The sequence below is a fragment of the Colletotrichum costaricense genome (genome assembly GCF_030867565.1).
Source record: "Colletotrichum costaricense strain IMI 309622 chromosome Unknown Scaffold_10.1, whole genome shotgun sequence".
Lineage (NCBI taxonomy): Eukaryota > Fungi > Ascomycota > Sordariomycetes > Glomerellales > Glomerellaceae > Colletotrichum > Colletotrichum costaricense.
In genome coordinates this window covers 1,983,639-1,997,710 of record NW_026848239.1, presented here as the reverse complement: position 1 = coordinate 1,997,710, position 14,072 = coordinate 1,983,639, and the positions used below count along the sequence as shown (strand labels likewise).

The 14,072-nt window shown below is 54.8% G+C and overlaps 7 protein-coding genes across 7 annotated transcripts; 3 read left to right on the top strand and 4 right to left on the bottom strand.

Moving 5' to 3' along the window:
* Positions 1–152: 152 nt before the first annotated feature.
* Positions 153–305, bottom strand: CCOS01_10301 (uncharacterized protein; the record flags this gene model as incomplete). The annotated part of the gene is made up of 1 exon (XM_060458457.1): positions 153–305. One exon carries the CDS (start codon positions 303–305, stop codon positions 153–155), a length of 153 nt encoding a protein of 50 aa, XP_060311622.1.
* Positions 306–3,308: 3,003 nt separating this feature from the next.
* On the top strand, positions 3,309–4,736 carry CCOS01_10300 (uncharacterized protein; the record flags this gene model as incomplete). Its single annotated transcript, XM_060458456.1, has 2 exons — positions 3,309–3,680; positions 3,795–4,736. 2 exons carry the CDS (start codon positions 3,309–3,311, stop codon positions 4,734–4,736), a joined length of 1,314 nt encoding a protein of 437 aa, XP_060311621.1.
* Positions 4,737–5,646: 910 nt separating this feature from the next.
* On the bottom strand, positions 5,647–6,307 carry CCOS01_10299 (uncharacterized protein; the record flags this gene model as incomplete). Its single annotated transcript, XM_060458455.1, has 3 exons — positions 5,647–5,677; positions 5,750–6,180; positions 6,272–6,307. 3 exons carry the CDS (start codon positions 6,305–6,307, stop codon positions 5,647–5,649), a joined length of 498 nt encoding a protein of 165 aa, XP_060311620.1.
* Positions 6,308–7,391: 1,084 nt separating this feature from the next.
* Positions 7,392–8,535, bottom strand: CCOS01_10298 (CHCH domain-containing protein; the record flags this gene model as incomplete). The annotated part of the gene is made up of 3 exons (XM_060458454.1): positions 7,392–7,785; positions 7,850–8,255; positions 8,331–8,535. 3 exons carry the CDS (start codon positions 8,533–8,535, stop codon positions 7,392–7,394), a joined length of 1,005 nt encoding a protein of 334 aa, XP_060311619.1.
* A 693-nt stretch (positions 8,536–9,228) lies between these two features.
* CCOS01_10297 (thiamine pyrophosphokinase) lies at positions 9,229–10,124 on the top strand (the record flags this gene model as incomplete). Its single annotated transcript, XM_060458453.1, has 3 exons — positions 9,229–9,370; positions 9,424–9,509; positions 9,561–10,124. The coding sequence occupies 3 exons, from the start codon at positions 9,229–9,231 to the stop codon at positions 10,122–10,124; spliced, it is 792 nt and encodes a 263-aa protein (XP_060311618.1).
* A 186-nt stretch (positions 10,125–10,310) lies between these two features.
* CCOS01_10296 (vesicle transport V-SNARE protein) lies at positions 10,311–11,078 on the bottom strand (the record flags this gene model as incomplete). The annotated part of the gene is made up of 1 exon (XM_060458452.1): positions 10,311–11,078. One exon carries the CDS (start codon positions 11,076–11,078, stop codon positions 10,311–10,313), a length of 768 nt encoding a protein of 255 aa, XP_060311617.1.
* A 1,115-nt stretch (positions 11,079–12,193) lies between these two features.
* On the top strand, positions 12,194–13,777 carry CCOS01_10295 (major facilitator superfamily transporter; the record flags this gene model as incomplete). Its single annotated transcript, XM_060458451.1, has 1 exon — positions 12,194–13,777. The coding sequence occupies one exon, from the start codon at positions 12,194–12,196 to the stop codon at positions 13,775–13,777; it is 1,584 nt and encodes a 527-aa protein (XP_060311616.1).
* Between the last annotated feature and the right edge of the window lie 295 nt (positions 13,778–14,072).

Sequence of the window (14,072 nt, the reverse complement as noted above, 5' to 3'; positions counted from 1 at the left end):
TCATTTGGCATGTTATTGTTAGTGTGGCGGCGAGCCGGTGAGAGCTCTTAACGTCGACGTCCATCCATCCATCCTCCACCACCACCACACCATCCCAAAGGGCAACAAGGACATGGCTTGAGCTGGAGGCCTTATGAGAGAGTAATTCGACCTTAGTGGCTCCTGAAAAGGCGAGGTGTCGGTGTCGCAGAACATGAGGCCTCGTTGCACGATTTGCAATACTGTTTGTCCCGTAGAGAAACGAATGTGACGGCCTTGCTGGCGCTGAGCATCAAGTCATACCCGTAGATCCGTTTCCACTTCATGTTTTGCGACGACGGCTGACGCACTTCGCCTCGAATATTCGACGTTGCAGCCAGGCAGATCACCGCATCGTATTCCTCAGGGACCTTACCAGATGGACCCCGAGACCGAAGTGTGAAGAGGCGAGAGAAAGCTCTGGAGGGATGGGATCTATCCATCCCGGTAGCATATCATGTGCATCCATCCTATAAAGACATTTGCTATGCGCTGAGTGTGCACAATTTGTGGAAGTGGCATGACGACCATAGGGCAAGACAGGCAAACTTGAACTTGGGCTCGAAGCTAGGCCGTTCAATTTGCGAGAAAAAGGGACCCTGCCCTGCGGCCACTACAAAGATGAGATCAACTATAATCGGTCTGCTGCCGTGAGTTGAGAGTGGACTGCCCCCTAATGCCCATCATCTGAACCGGCGCAGGGCCACGGGAGACATGGAAGAAAGTTGTCATGTCGGAGGAAGCAACTCTAAAAGCCAACCTAAAGACCGGTTGGACAAATGTAGTCTCCGTAGATACCTTGAACTAGAAAAGGTTGCCCTTTTTGCTCGGGTTTAGGCTCGGCGTAAAGATGGTTTGACGATAGTTAATGAACTTGGGCGTGCAGTGCGGTGGTTGCGAGAGTAAATTGCCCGGTCTGAATGCGTACGGCTCAATTGGCAATCTCTGCATTGATTGCTGCCATCAACGCCGAAAAGTCTACGAGACGGGCGACTCGGACACCGTCCTTGGCGACTTGGCAAGGTGAGTAACTTTGAGGGTAGTGTAATCACCGGTATATAGAGGTGGCAGAGTCGGGTGGTTCAGAGTCAGCCAGAGTCAGCAACTCGCAGTACACACGGGTTGTTAGCTATTGTCCGGGGCCACCACATCCGCTTACACCATCTTTCGTGTTCGGGAGTACCGCAGTAGCAATGATGGGTGCGCCCATTGCAGCCCGAGGATCTAGAGGTCATTATCTGAAGAAGAGGGGAACATGTGAGGCGGAGATGATGATGAAGATTTTGAGATGTGTTGGTATTTGACGTGATGACGGCACGCTCGCGATGAGGTCAGAGCCTTGGTTGAGGAGTCGAACAAGCCTGAACCAACGAGTCGGAAATCTAATTTCAAGGTACTTTACAGACCATCTCGGGGATTGCGATCCATTTCGATACACTGGTCAGGGGAGCGTAGGCATAAGAAAGCTTGATCTTGCATATGTTGGCTAAATAAAGTGGGAGGGAGTGAAGAAACGGGCTTGCAGGACCGCCCACGTTAAGGCGCAAAGTATGTCTGAATAGAGCTTTTGGGAGGGGGGGAAACAAACGTACTGCGTAAAGAACAGACACGGCGACTCCATTAGACAAGCTTGGAGGATCGATCACCTGCGAAGAAGTCTTGGTGTTTCTGCCAAGCCGGATGATGGCCGTGGCGGTGGTGGAGGCTTGCCGTTTGAACTGGGGAAGATGAGCAGAGAACAAGTTTTCTGCCTTAAAGACAAGGCTGGAGGAGAGGAAAGCAACGCTACGCCAAGATGGGCAGAATGACTAAGCGCAAGCTAACCTGGGGGGCCAGATTGGGAAGACGCATGCCCCCACGTGATCTGACATGGTCCGTGCAGAAGCTGGAGTGGAGGCTAAAGTCCGGCTGGCACGGGAACGGAAGATCATGTCCATCCACGTGCTGACTAAGCAATCGGGAACCGTGTTCACTTTGGAGAGGAACCACCCGTGGGCACCTGGCTGGCTGTCTGGAACTGTCTGGACCCCGACTCCGTCCCTCCGGCCCCTCTGAGCATAATCTCTAGCAGCTAGTCCTGAAGTAGACTAGCGCAAAGGGATGAGTCTGGTCCGGTCCAATACCGGGGGACTCTCGTGGCTGCTGTCACCATTGGTAAAGGCACCGTACCGTACCACTCCCGGCTGCCGTCTGCGAGAGGAGAACGTGACTTTGCGCCCGACTCGCTCCCAACTAACCAAGTCACTTACTATCTATCAATGCCCCGCTTCAACTCTTTTCTCCGTTGAACTGTTGCTCTGATTATCCGTACAGAGTACGGAGTACCTTACCGTCTACGTCTGCGTCTGTGGATGGTTTCTGTATCTCGCCGGGTTCGTTCGTTCACGATTCAGCTCCAGCCGCCAGCCAGCCTCGTGCATTTACCGCAAAGAGGTGAGCGCAGCCGCAGACCCGTACGGATACCCGCCCTCCACCGCGCTCCAGGCTCCGCGACTCGCTCTCTCCTACCTTAGCTTCCTAGCTTCCTAGAGTCCCAGACTCTCCCAGAGTCTTGCTCCCACGTCCCAACGCACGTAACAACCTGGAACGGGGAACGAACCCACCGCCCACGCCTACGGCAGAGGCTGACAGAGACCAAAGTCACCAGACAGTTGGTTCTTCCCCACGCCCAACCCAACGTTCGTTCGCTTCCAACGCAAACTCGACGAACCTCCGGCTGGGTCTCTCTCTCTCGCTCGGTCACACGCCCACCCGACAACTCTCACCCAACCAAACCAGCCCAAACCAAACCTACCTACCACCAAACCCGCCCGCACCGCACCGCACCGTACCGCTGCGCTACACGCCCCCCAATCCATCCGTCCATCCATTCATCCAAGGACCTTTGCGCGCGCCCTCTGTCTACTCCGTACTAATTTTTTTTTTTTTGCTGCTCCCCTCCCCTCGCCACCGTCAGATCCAAACATCACGGCCCTGGCTGCCCGTTCCATCTCCGAACCCGGCCCATATTGGATCGCGACTTCCGTATACGAAAAGTAGGGGTCCAAGACATTACCGCCGCATAACGACCCTTATTGCCGCCACTAACCATCACCACCACCACCACCACCGCCCATCTGTCCCCAACTGTCTGCCTGCCCCCCTTCGACGCTTCGACGCTTCGACGCTTGGGGGATACCCTTATCCTCCTTCGTCCTGCTCGGCCACTGCCATCCCTCCCCCTCCGCTCTTCCCTCTCCGTCCTCTAACCTCCCCGTTCCGTCTGCTCTCGTCGTCGACAAAAGGACTCAATGTCAGACGACGAGTTCGGCGGCCCGGATGGCCCACCCGGCAGCGCCGGCGGAGACCGCGACAAGCGTGCACCGCGCTTCAGCTGGACGCCCGCCTACGAGGCCACCTTCTTCCGATCCCTTTGCGACTCGGTCCAGCTAGGCTTGCGCGAGAACCACTCCTTCAAGGCCGACGCCTGGGATCGCGCCGCTACCGCTCTTCGCGAGAAGCACGGCGCATATCCCACAAAGAGCCATCTCGTCAACAAGTCGGATAATGCGCGCAAGAAATTTCGTCTCTGGCGCGGCCTTCGCGAGGACCCCGAGTTCCTCTACAACCCGACCACCCGTACCGTCACCGCGTCCGAGGAGGCCTGGAAAGCGCATATCGAGGTATGTTGGTGAAGACGCGCGCGCGCGCGAGCTAATCCACCTGCCCACCTCCCCCCCGTATACCTCATATATCATTGTCGTGTCGGACTTTTGTCGCTGACCCTTTCCCCGCAGAAAGAGCCATTATCGCGCGCGTTGCGTGGTCGGCCATTCGACCATGAATCGTTCATGGAAATCCTGTATCCTGACGTCGTCGGTTCTGGAGGTGCTCCTAAACGTATCATGAAGCCGAAGCGAAAGGGTCCCGATGTGATTCAAGGATCTGAAGACCCGGATATGCCGGGCACCGCAGTCCTCGATCTTCAGGTTGAGCCGCCTTACGGAACCTCCTCACAAACGGGCATCAACCACCAAGTACAGCCTCGCGGCTCCGTAAGCCAGTCTCCCGTAGCACAAGTCCAACAGCCCATGATACCCCAACAGCAACATCAGCCCCAGCAGCAACAACAACAACAAATACAGCAGCAGCAGCAACAGCACCAGCAACCACAGCAGCAACAGCAACGGCCCACTTCCACCGCGATTCCGCCTAGGACGCATATCGCAGGCACGAGCGCTTTGACGCCCCCCGAGGAAACTGCCACAGGACGCAAAAGATTTCCCCAGCAAGTATCGACATCCGACACTGGCGGCAAAGCGCCGACGGCGCCCATGGGCCCACCGGCGCAACCGGCAGAGAAGCGCCGACGTGTATCAGGCTACACGAACCCCGCGCAAGCATCGGGGCCTGGCGCATCAAACAGCCACAGCCACAGTCACGGCAACGACGCCACGACGGCAAACATGGTCTCCGCCGGCAAGCAGCTGATGGAGGACGGACTGATCAAGATCGCCGACGCTCTCCGCGGCCGGAGCCCCCCGCGGTGGCCCGAGCAGGCGATTGACATCTTCTTCCGCGACTTCTCCGACGAAGACATGGACCTCCAGCTTAAGATTGCGGAGAAGGCTCTCGCGGATGACAACAAGGCCATGATCTTTTGCAAGATGTCGCCGGCGCTACGCAAGCACTGGGTCAAGCGCCTGAGAGAGCTGCACAACAACAGCCGCAACACGTAATGCCCTGTCGCTATGTGGTCTTGGGCAGCAGGCGCAAGAGGAGGAAGTGTAGGATTCGGGGTCGAGTACGAGCGGCGTTTCGATCGATCGATGTAAGAAAGGCTTTATCGTGTGCGTGTGTGTGCGTATGTGCGTGTGGGCAAAGCGGGCAACGGCTAAAGGCAAGGCTTAGGTTGGCTTCAAACGGTTGAACAGAAGACTGGGTTGCGAAGGGCGTTTTGCTACAAGGTGTCCGGGTCTGGGAAGGGTTCACAACGGGGTTGGAGGAGTTAGCAACCAAACGGCATAGCGACTTTGGGGTGGGGTTGATGTTGAGCTTTGGCTAAACCTACCTTTTGTTATTTTTTTTCTTCTTCGTTTTCCTCTTTGTCTTCTTCGTCTTTCTCTTTTTCTTTCCCCTGTATGATTTCTACGATCACCACCATACCATACCAGAAACTAACTTATGTGGAGGTTAAACCGGAGGCGGAATAGCAGACCGGGCGGACGGACGGTCGGTCTCCTTTCTTAGTATATTCAATATTATTGTTGATATTGCCATTTGGTGTGTGTGGTATAACCCAGACTCGGAATCTTATCAATGTTGGAATCGCTGTGTGGTGTCGTGAGGTCATCTACAGTCAGCCAACAGGAGAAAGTTGTTTGAGCACTTCTTTAGAGAGAACAAGTGTGGTTTGGAGGAGATTGTGTGTGTGCATTTCCATATTCGCCCCGAACGCCCAGTACATACATTACAGCCAAGAGCCGTTTATCCGACGTCGTTCGTTCGTCAAGACGCCATTACACGCCAACAAGCCAGCATCCGTGCAAACATGCCAAATAGAGAAGAGTAGTTTCCCAAGCTAGGTTAGGTAGTAGAAGAAGAAAAGAAATTCAAAGCCGCCGTCGTCCCCGACGCGCACTTGTCAGTCTATTTCTTGCCCTTGGTCTTGTACAGGTAGCTATGGGGAAGAAACAGTCAGTATCCATGCGCATAGCTCGTGGTCACTGGGAACGAGAAAGTGAATGCTTACCTTCCAAAGATACCCTCTCCAAGACCAACAACACCAAGGATGCCCAAGCCCAGGCCGACGCTCTGCCACGACAGACGGCCGCGCTCGTAGAGACCCCATGCCTTGTATCCGAGGAAGGCGCTGAGGCCGACAACACCAACGAGGTTGGAGACGACGAGGGCGCTGGCGGTGCCGTCGGAGAGGGAGGAGAACTGGCGCTTGAGCCACGAGTCGGCCTTACGGGCCTTGGACGCGGCCTTCTTCTTGGCGAGGTCGGCCTCGGCGCGGGCCTTCTCTTCGCGGTCGACGCGGTCGGCCTGGGTTTCTGTCTGGATCTCCTGCTCGAGGAAGTCATGGGGGACGGTGTGTACGCTCGGCATGTCGACATCGACGAGGGAGGAGGTAGAGGCGGTGGAGTCGACGGAGATTTCGGGGGGAGGGGGAGCAGCGGCCTGGAGGGAGAGAATGTTAGCGATGATACGTAGACGGTTGAGTAAGGGTTAAATGAGATCACGCGATCAAATGCAAGGAAGAAGAACGTACCTCCTCAGGAGTCTGCTTGGGGCCCTTGGCGGCCATGTCTGCGTAGGAAGCCACTGGGTAGTGTTGTTAGCATCGCATGCGCAACGTCTCCGGTATGACGCAACTTTGTTTACTTACTTGCGAGAGATGAGAGCTGTGGTTGGAAGAGAAGCTTTGTGCTTTGATGTAGGCAAGGTAGGTGTAGGAGGCGGCTGGGGGTATCAAAGAGGGAGGGAGAGATGCAAGATGTGCGAGGTGTAAAAAGGTGTGTGGCAGATCGACAGGATGACGCGCGGGATGGATGAATGGGTAGGAGTTCCTTTTAAGAAGATGCAGTCATGTGAAATGGGGGTAAGGAGGAAGTCGGGAGAAGCCTGAGGATGGGAGGGAATTTTGAGGGAATGGTTCCGTCAGGTGGTTTGACGGGATGGGATGGCGCACCCCCGCGAGCGCTTTCCTTGATCTTGGTTGGCGCGTAGTGGCCTGGAGACCAATGACGTATGACGTATGCGGCTCGGGAGCTTGGGACAACCTGATCGCCCGGCCAATCACAACCCTGACAGATTACCGCTGTGGGGGGTATCTGGTTCCTCTGCACCTGCCGGGGAAAAAGTCGGGTCCTGCCGTCACAATGTTGGCCAGGAACAATGTCGTGCACCGGGGCATCCTCGGATGGGTCCTTAGGTAGTATGTAAGGTGCCTTAGCCGTCGGTGTGCTGTCATTATAGGTAATAGGTACATCTGGCCATGTTATTCATGCTCGTGGGGACCGTGAGAGTCATATTCTGTATTCTTGGGCAAATTGAAGCTATTCCCACTATAACTATGATCAAGAATAATACTGATCAATACTCAAAAGGAAAATAAACGAGATTCTTGGGGAGTCCCTCAGAGAAGTGTATGTCTATTGTTCTTTTTCTTTTGCTTCCGTACTGGTACACTGTGTACACGATTATGGTACATGAAATATGCCTGATTTTTCCCCCGTCATGGTTTCATTAGCCACGCCGTACGCTCCGCAACCTGCAGCTGCGGCTTCGCAGTCAAGCGTTCGCTCCTTCTCTCCCACCTTTCACTCTCCAGTCCTGATGATAGCTATTTGTGTGTAAATTGGTACAGAAAGCAAGAAACTCTCTTGTTCTTAGATGTTGTTCGCCGCAGTCGCATCGACGGCCTTGTTATTGGGCTGGGTAAGATCAACAGGCTCAGACGAGGGAGCCGCAGGGGCCTTGGGCTTCTCCTGCTTCTCGGCCGGCGCGGGCTTCATCTTCTCCGCCTTGGGCTCGGGCTTGACCTCGGCCTTGGGGGTCTTCTCCGGGGTGTCGGCCTTGGCCTCCTTGGTCTCCTTCTTGATATCCTTATTGTCCTCCTTCTTCTCCTCAACGGCCTTGGTGGGCGGCGCAATCGCGGCATCGGCATTGGCGTCGAGAGCGGGCGCGGCGGCGGCGGCGGCTTCGGCTTCATCGGCGCCCTCGTCATCGGCCAGCTCGTCGCCGTAGACCTCGGGGTATTTCCTGAAGCACGTCTGCATTCCCCTGCAAATTCCAGTTAGCACTCCTCACACTACATCTCGTTTCCACATCACCTCCTAATACGTACTGGAACTTCTCAATGCAGTCCATGCCCTTGGGCTCCTCCTTTGAGTAGACGAAGCAGCTAAACGCAGCCTTGAATTCCTCTCCACAGGGGCCGTCAGCCATGCCGCCCAGGCACGGGCAGTCCCAGTTGATCTCGCCCGTCTCGGGGTTGAAGGCACCCTGCTGATCCGCCTCGGCCTCCAATGCCTCAGGAGAACCGGGGGCGGGTGCCGGGCTTCCCTCGGCGGCCTCACCCTCGAGCGCAGCCTTGGTCTGCTCGCTAGCTTCTGTCGGTACGGGGGCGGCGGCGGCGGCGGGCTTGGCCTCCTCGGCCTTTACGATGGCTCGCTTGCGCTTCTCTTCGACAATGGCATCGACGGTGGTAAGATCGGACTCGGAGAACTGGGACGGGGCGGCGATCGTTTTGGCTGTTGAGCAACACATAGTTAGAAACGATCACGTTCTTCTAAGCATCTCTTCCTTCATCGGCGCGGGAGACATACGGATGGGCTCCTCGGCAAAGACCGGACTTGTGTTGTACCAGTAAAGGGCACCAGCGGCAAGACCCCATCTCACTGCCGCACCCTTCCACGTCCTGGGCTTGTCGGCGGGTGCTGTTGAGGCGAATCGTCTGGGAGCTGCGCGAAGTGCCGACTGTCGGGCGGCGCTGAGGGCGCGGGGCGCCGAACGCATGCCGCTGCGATACATTGTGTGTGTGAATGTATTGTATGTAGGAAAGCTGAACCAAAGGAAAAAGGGATGTGGGTACAATTGCAAAAGACAAACGACAAAGGGGAATTAGAGAGATGGGCGGAGGGCACGGGTTTGGTCGTGGACAGCTTGTGAGCTTTCCAAGCGTTACTGGTTGGTAATCCTGGATGGAAAAGAAAATTGAAGCTTCGATGGGCGGATTCTGCCGGAGTTTTAGCGGCGCATTATCGCTCGATTGCGCTGGCCCAAGCCTGTCACGCCCGCCGACGCCCGCCACGCCCGTCCGATGCAGCCTGCAAGGTCCGGCCGATCGGACGGTCCAAAAAATCCAATTAAAATCCGAGAGATTCGACGCTTCATTGGCTGCTGATGCCGTGCACCACTTTCTGCGAGATATTCCTTTTTAGGCCGGTGACACTGATGACTGCCTACGCCTGCGTAAGGAACGCATCATGGACAACTCAACCTTGAATAAAGTACCTGATGCAAGTTGGTGATACAGTATTGTTATCCTCTCTCCAGTCTTCAACTTTGCTACTTGAGCGACAAGCAAGGCAAAGTCTGACACGTCTGCACTTTTCGAGAGGGCCACTTGTATTTAGAGATATCCTTGTCTTTCTGGCTATCTGACCCTCTGACTGAGGTAGTTTTGTGCTAAGATAGAGAGAGACCAAAAAGAGAGTCTTCAGTATGTCGCCAAGTTTCGAGTGGCGGCCGATAGGTCTCCTCCGCGACAAGAAACCAGAACAACCAAGCACTGTCGACTTTTCTCTCATTGTACTCAACCAACCTGTGAGGCAGACGCCAGTTTTTGACTCACTATGGACAAATGGTACAACCTTCTTGCACTCGTTTGACCTGATCCCATGCTGACTCTTCATGGAGCCCTCACACGAGTTGCTGCAGATGGCGGAGCAAATAGGCTACACGATCTGAACAAAGCAGCTGAGGCTCAATCCCGCCCTCCATACGTGAGTGCCTGCATCTCTCATCATCACGATGACACTGTCTGACTCATACAGAACAACCTCGACGTTATCATCGGGGATTTGGACTCACTCCTCCCCTCCGTCAAGGACTACTACACAACGCTAGAAAGGCCAGCCCAAGTCATACATGATCCCGACCAGTACTCAACAGACTTCGCCAAGGCCGTCTCATGGATTCGATCAAACCACGGCCCCGAGACTGACATCGTCGCTCTCGGTGGACTAGGTGGCCGCGTTGACCAGGGTCTCAGCCAGGTGCACCATCTATACCTCTTCCAGCCGGGCCCGGATTATGCCCAGGGCAAGCTGTACCTCGTCTCCGGCCAGAGCCTGACCTTCCTCCTCAAGCCCGGCCACCACAGCATCTGGGTCCGCGAAGACGGTGAGGACGTCTTTGGCAAGCACGTCGGCATCATCCCGATCGGCGGGACCAGCTACATCACCACCAAGGGCCTCGAATGGGACGTGGAGAACTGGGAGACCAAGTTTGGGGGCCACGTGAGCACCAGCAACCACGTGCTGCCCGAGACAAGGGTGGTCGAGATCGAGACAACCGAAACGGTGCTTTTCACCATTGCTCTTGTGGGCACTGAATAAACCAAAAAAGAGGTCAAACGAAAAAAAAAAAGTCGACCGTCGCTTGTTGTACAGGGAGAGCTCCATAATGACGAAAAGTTTGTACGGCGCATACACTGCAGCCGACTCCCCAATGCCTTTTGCCCTGCTTATTACCCAGCGTCGTTTTCTCGTCTCCGGCGGCGCGCCTCCAAATGTGATGTGCGTTTACCGTAAAAAGTGTATGCACGCCCAGCAAAAGAGGAAGAAGATGATGACGCCGGCCCAAAAGATCCACTTGTCTTCCTTGGCGCGGCGCTCAATCATGCGAATGGTGTCGCCAGAGATGCCCAGCGTGTTACCGACAGAGTAGAGCCTCTTTTGAGTGTTCTTGAGCATTTCGCGCTGCGTTCCAAGATCGCCTAGTACGGCTTGCCCGCGAGCAATGTATTCGTCCAAGGCTGAGTTGGTGCTAGCAAAGAAGTTCTGCTCTCGCAGGGCGTGTTGTTCTCTTGTGACATCGTTTCCGCCCATGCTCAGCCCACCGCCGCCAGCCTGACCTGTCGAAGCCCCTCGGCTGTGGAATTGAGACGACTTATTGACGTTGGCGTAGGGGTTTTCGGGCGTGGCTGTGACATAAGCTCGACGGCCTAGCAGCTCGCCTCGATTATTGTTGTGTGCGGCTTCTTCGCGAGCCTTCTTGAGAGAGTCGACCTGAGAGCGGAAATCGGAGAGGTCATCGCGGAACCGTTTCACTCGTTCGTAGGCTTCTTCTTGTTTCTTGGGTACGAGCTCCTGGCGAGCTAGTTGGTTGTATTCGTCGACGGTCTTGGAAAAAGAGGCGAGAGATGCAGACACATTGCCAATCTCGGCGGGGGTCAAGGCAGCTGGTTGCGCAGCTGAGGAGGACAGCTTCTCGAGGTCGTTGCGGATGGCCTTGCTCTGGCGCAGGGCCGAGTTGTATTGGACGTTCTGCAGCTTGTTAGTACGGCGCATCTGGGGTTTAAGGTTAGGAGGGAGTCTGCACGACTGACCATTTTGGGCTGATATGCGACAGGGCACCGAGTATGAAGATGTGTAGGGTAGTTCTCGGGACAGGAGAGGTTAAGAGGGTAGATATCGAGAGCAGCTCTTGAGTGAATGCAGGGTCTTGAGGTCTAAGGTAAGGGACTGCCTGAAGCCCGACGGAGCTCTGGACACTTCATGCTGGAGCTCCCTCCCAAAAGTACAAGGGTACCTCCAAGTCTCCAGGTGGCTTCTCCAAGAAAACACGTTACCGCCTTCCCAATCGATGACAGAGCTGTACGTACTGTGTGTACGTACAGTGTCGGAATTTCCCGAAGCCGGTCCGCCCCATCCCGGAGGTGCCTTCCTCCCTGGCTCCGTCCTCCTCCCTCTTGGCGTTCCGTGTAAGTTCAAGTGTAACTCAAAACCTCCAACTTCACCTCGATATTCCATCGCACTCATCACATCATGTTGTTTTCAATGACCAGGACACGTTCTTATGACTGAGCTTTTCTTCTTCTGCTACCATCGAATAGACGAGATAACCATGATCATATGCCTTTGCCGAGAGCGGCCCGCTCAGCACTCCGTTCGAGGGCTTCGGTCGAGGTCCGCGATGGATAAGTCACGCGGTAGTGTGATTATCGCCGGGATCTTACGCCTTTTTCTACTTGGGCTGCAAAAGACCCACGGGGCACAGATTGACCAAGACAGAGAGATACCGAAGTCTTATTGTCCGCTAGCCTGATACTGTCGCAACTCCAGCCGACGCTCACTCTTCGACACACGCCGACTCGGCACCGAGTATGCATTCTGACAACGATGTCGTATTAGTTCCACCGAACGAACGGTGATCAATTACATCTGCGCCCCAAATACCCCCAAATTGCCCCAAAGCCCCCAAAATGCCCGATTGTGCCCCAATGACTGCCTAGTCAAGTACTTAGCCGCAGACGGACTTATTTTATCATAAGTCCTGATCTCGGCAATAACATGTATATATCAATACATTTGCCCCAATGGCTGGCATTCCTCTTACTGCATTTCTCATCGTCAGGCTCTGTATCAAGGCTGGCCAAGACTGAGATCCAACATCATCGCCAACAATGTCTCGACCAACGAGTCCCACGTCTTCAGACATGTCAGCGCCACCGGTCGACTCTACCAAATCTACAATAGTGGACGAGGAAGCAGCTACACCGCCAGAAGAACAACAGCCTCCACCCTTTACAGTTTATACGACATGGGAGAAGCGGCTCATCGTGCTGGGAGCCGCTCTGGCTGCCTTCTTCTCGCCTTTCACCGCGCAAATCTACCTTCCCGCTCTGACTGTTCTCGCTCACGAGTTCAACGTCTCCGACTCGGACATGAACCTTACCCTGACGACTTACATGATATTTCAGGGAATCGTGCCTATGTTCATCGGTTCTCTGGCTGATCAGAGCGGCAGACGCCCTGCATATGTGATTTGCTTCGTCGTCTACATCGCGGCCAACATTGGCCTTGCGCTCTCGCAGAACTTTGCTTCTTTGCTCGTCATTCGCTGCATCCAGTCTGCAGGCTCTAGCAGCACCGTTGCTCTGGCCTCAGCTGTCGTGGCAGACAGCATCACATCGGCTGAGAGGGGACAGTACGTTGGTCTTACTGTTATACCCATTGTTCTAGCGCCCGCACTGGGGCCAGTCCTCGGTGGTGTTCTAGCACAGTATCTAGGATGGAGATCCATATTTTGGTTTCTTGCCATTCTGGCCGGCGTCTTCTTCATCGTTCTTCTTCTCTTCTTCCCAGAGACTTGCAGGAGGATTGTGGATGATGGCTCCGTGCGACCGCCAAAGCTCTACCGAACCGGTTTCCAGCTTATCAAGGACCATTACAGAGCCAAGAAGGGAGATGGAGCGCCGGTAACGAGACAAACAACAGGAGCATCAAACACTGTCAAACCAAGTCTCAAGTTCAAGATCAACCCGTTTGAGTCACTTCGTCTACTCTTCGAGAGAGAGCTTGGGCTACTTCTCGGCTTCAGCGCCATTGTCTTTGCTGGGTTTTACGCTATCGCCTCTTCCATGCCGACCCAGTTCCAGGAGATCTACGGTTTCGACAGTCTTAAGGTCGGCCTCATGTACCTGCCCATGGCTGGCGGCTCAGTCGTGGCTGCCTTTCTTGTAGGACCTCTAATCAACTGGAACTACCGCCGGCATTGCAAGCGCCTTGGGATTCCCTACGATAAGTCTCGTCAGCAAGACATGACTGGGTTCCCCATTGAGAAAGCCCGCCTCGAAGTCGGTCTTCCGCTGCTGTATCTCAGCTCGATTCTGCTGCTCATCTGGGGTTGGGCTCTACACCTTCGAGCGCCCGTGGCTGTGCCATGCGTGCTGCTCTTTCTCTTCGGAGTCGGCATGATTGGATTCAATAACACGACCAATACGCTCATCATCGACATCCACCCAGGTAAAGCCGGGACTGCGACGGCGGCGAACAACTTTACGAGGTGTCTACTCGGCGCTGCCGCCACCGCAGCGATAATTCCCATGATTAACGGGATGGGCGTGGGGTGGGCCTTTACTTTCCTGGCTCTTCTCTATATCGTCTTCAGCCCTGCATTACTGGCCATAATGTACTGGGGCGTGAAGTGGCGTCAGGACGCAAAGGAGAAGGTGCTCAAGAAGGAGAGCAAGAAGAGCACAGCATGAGATTGTGATACCATATGAGTATGAGCGCGGCCTTCAGTGATACCCTTTTAGATAGTTGCTCGAAAACACCTCTAGCAATATATGTAATGAACTGTAGTAATAAGAAACTGATTCAACATCGCAACGCCACATAGCTATTGTGTCAAAAACGTTGTCGGTGTGGTTTCCTCGTGGCGGTTGAACCCCGCATATTAGGCTAACTCGACTTGCACCACGCCCTTCGGCGTCATGTCAAGTTGATTCTTATCGCTCAGCTGAAAAAGGAAGTGAGACCGGTAGCTCAAGTCAAGCCCCG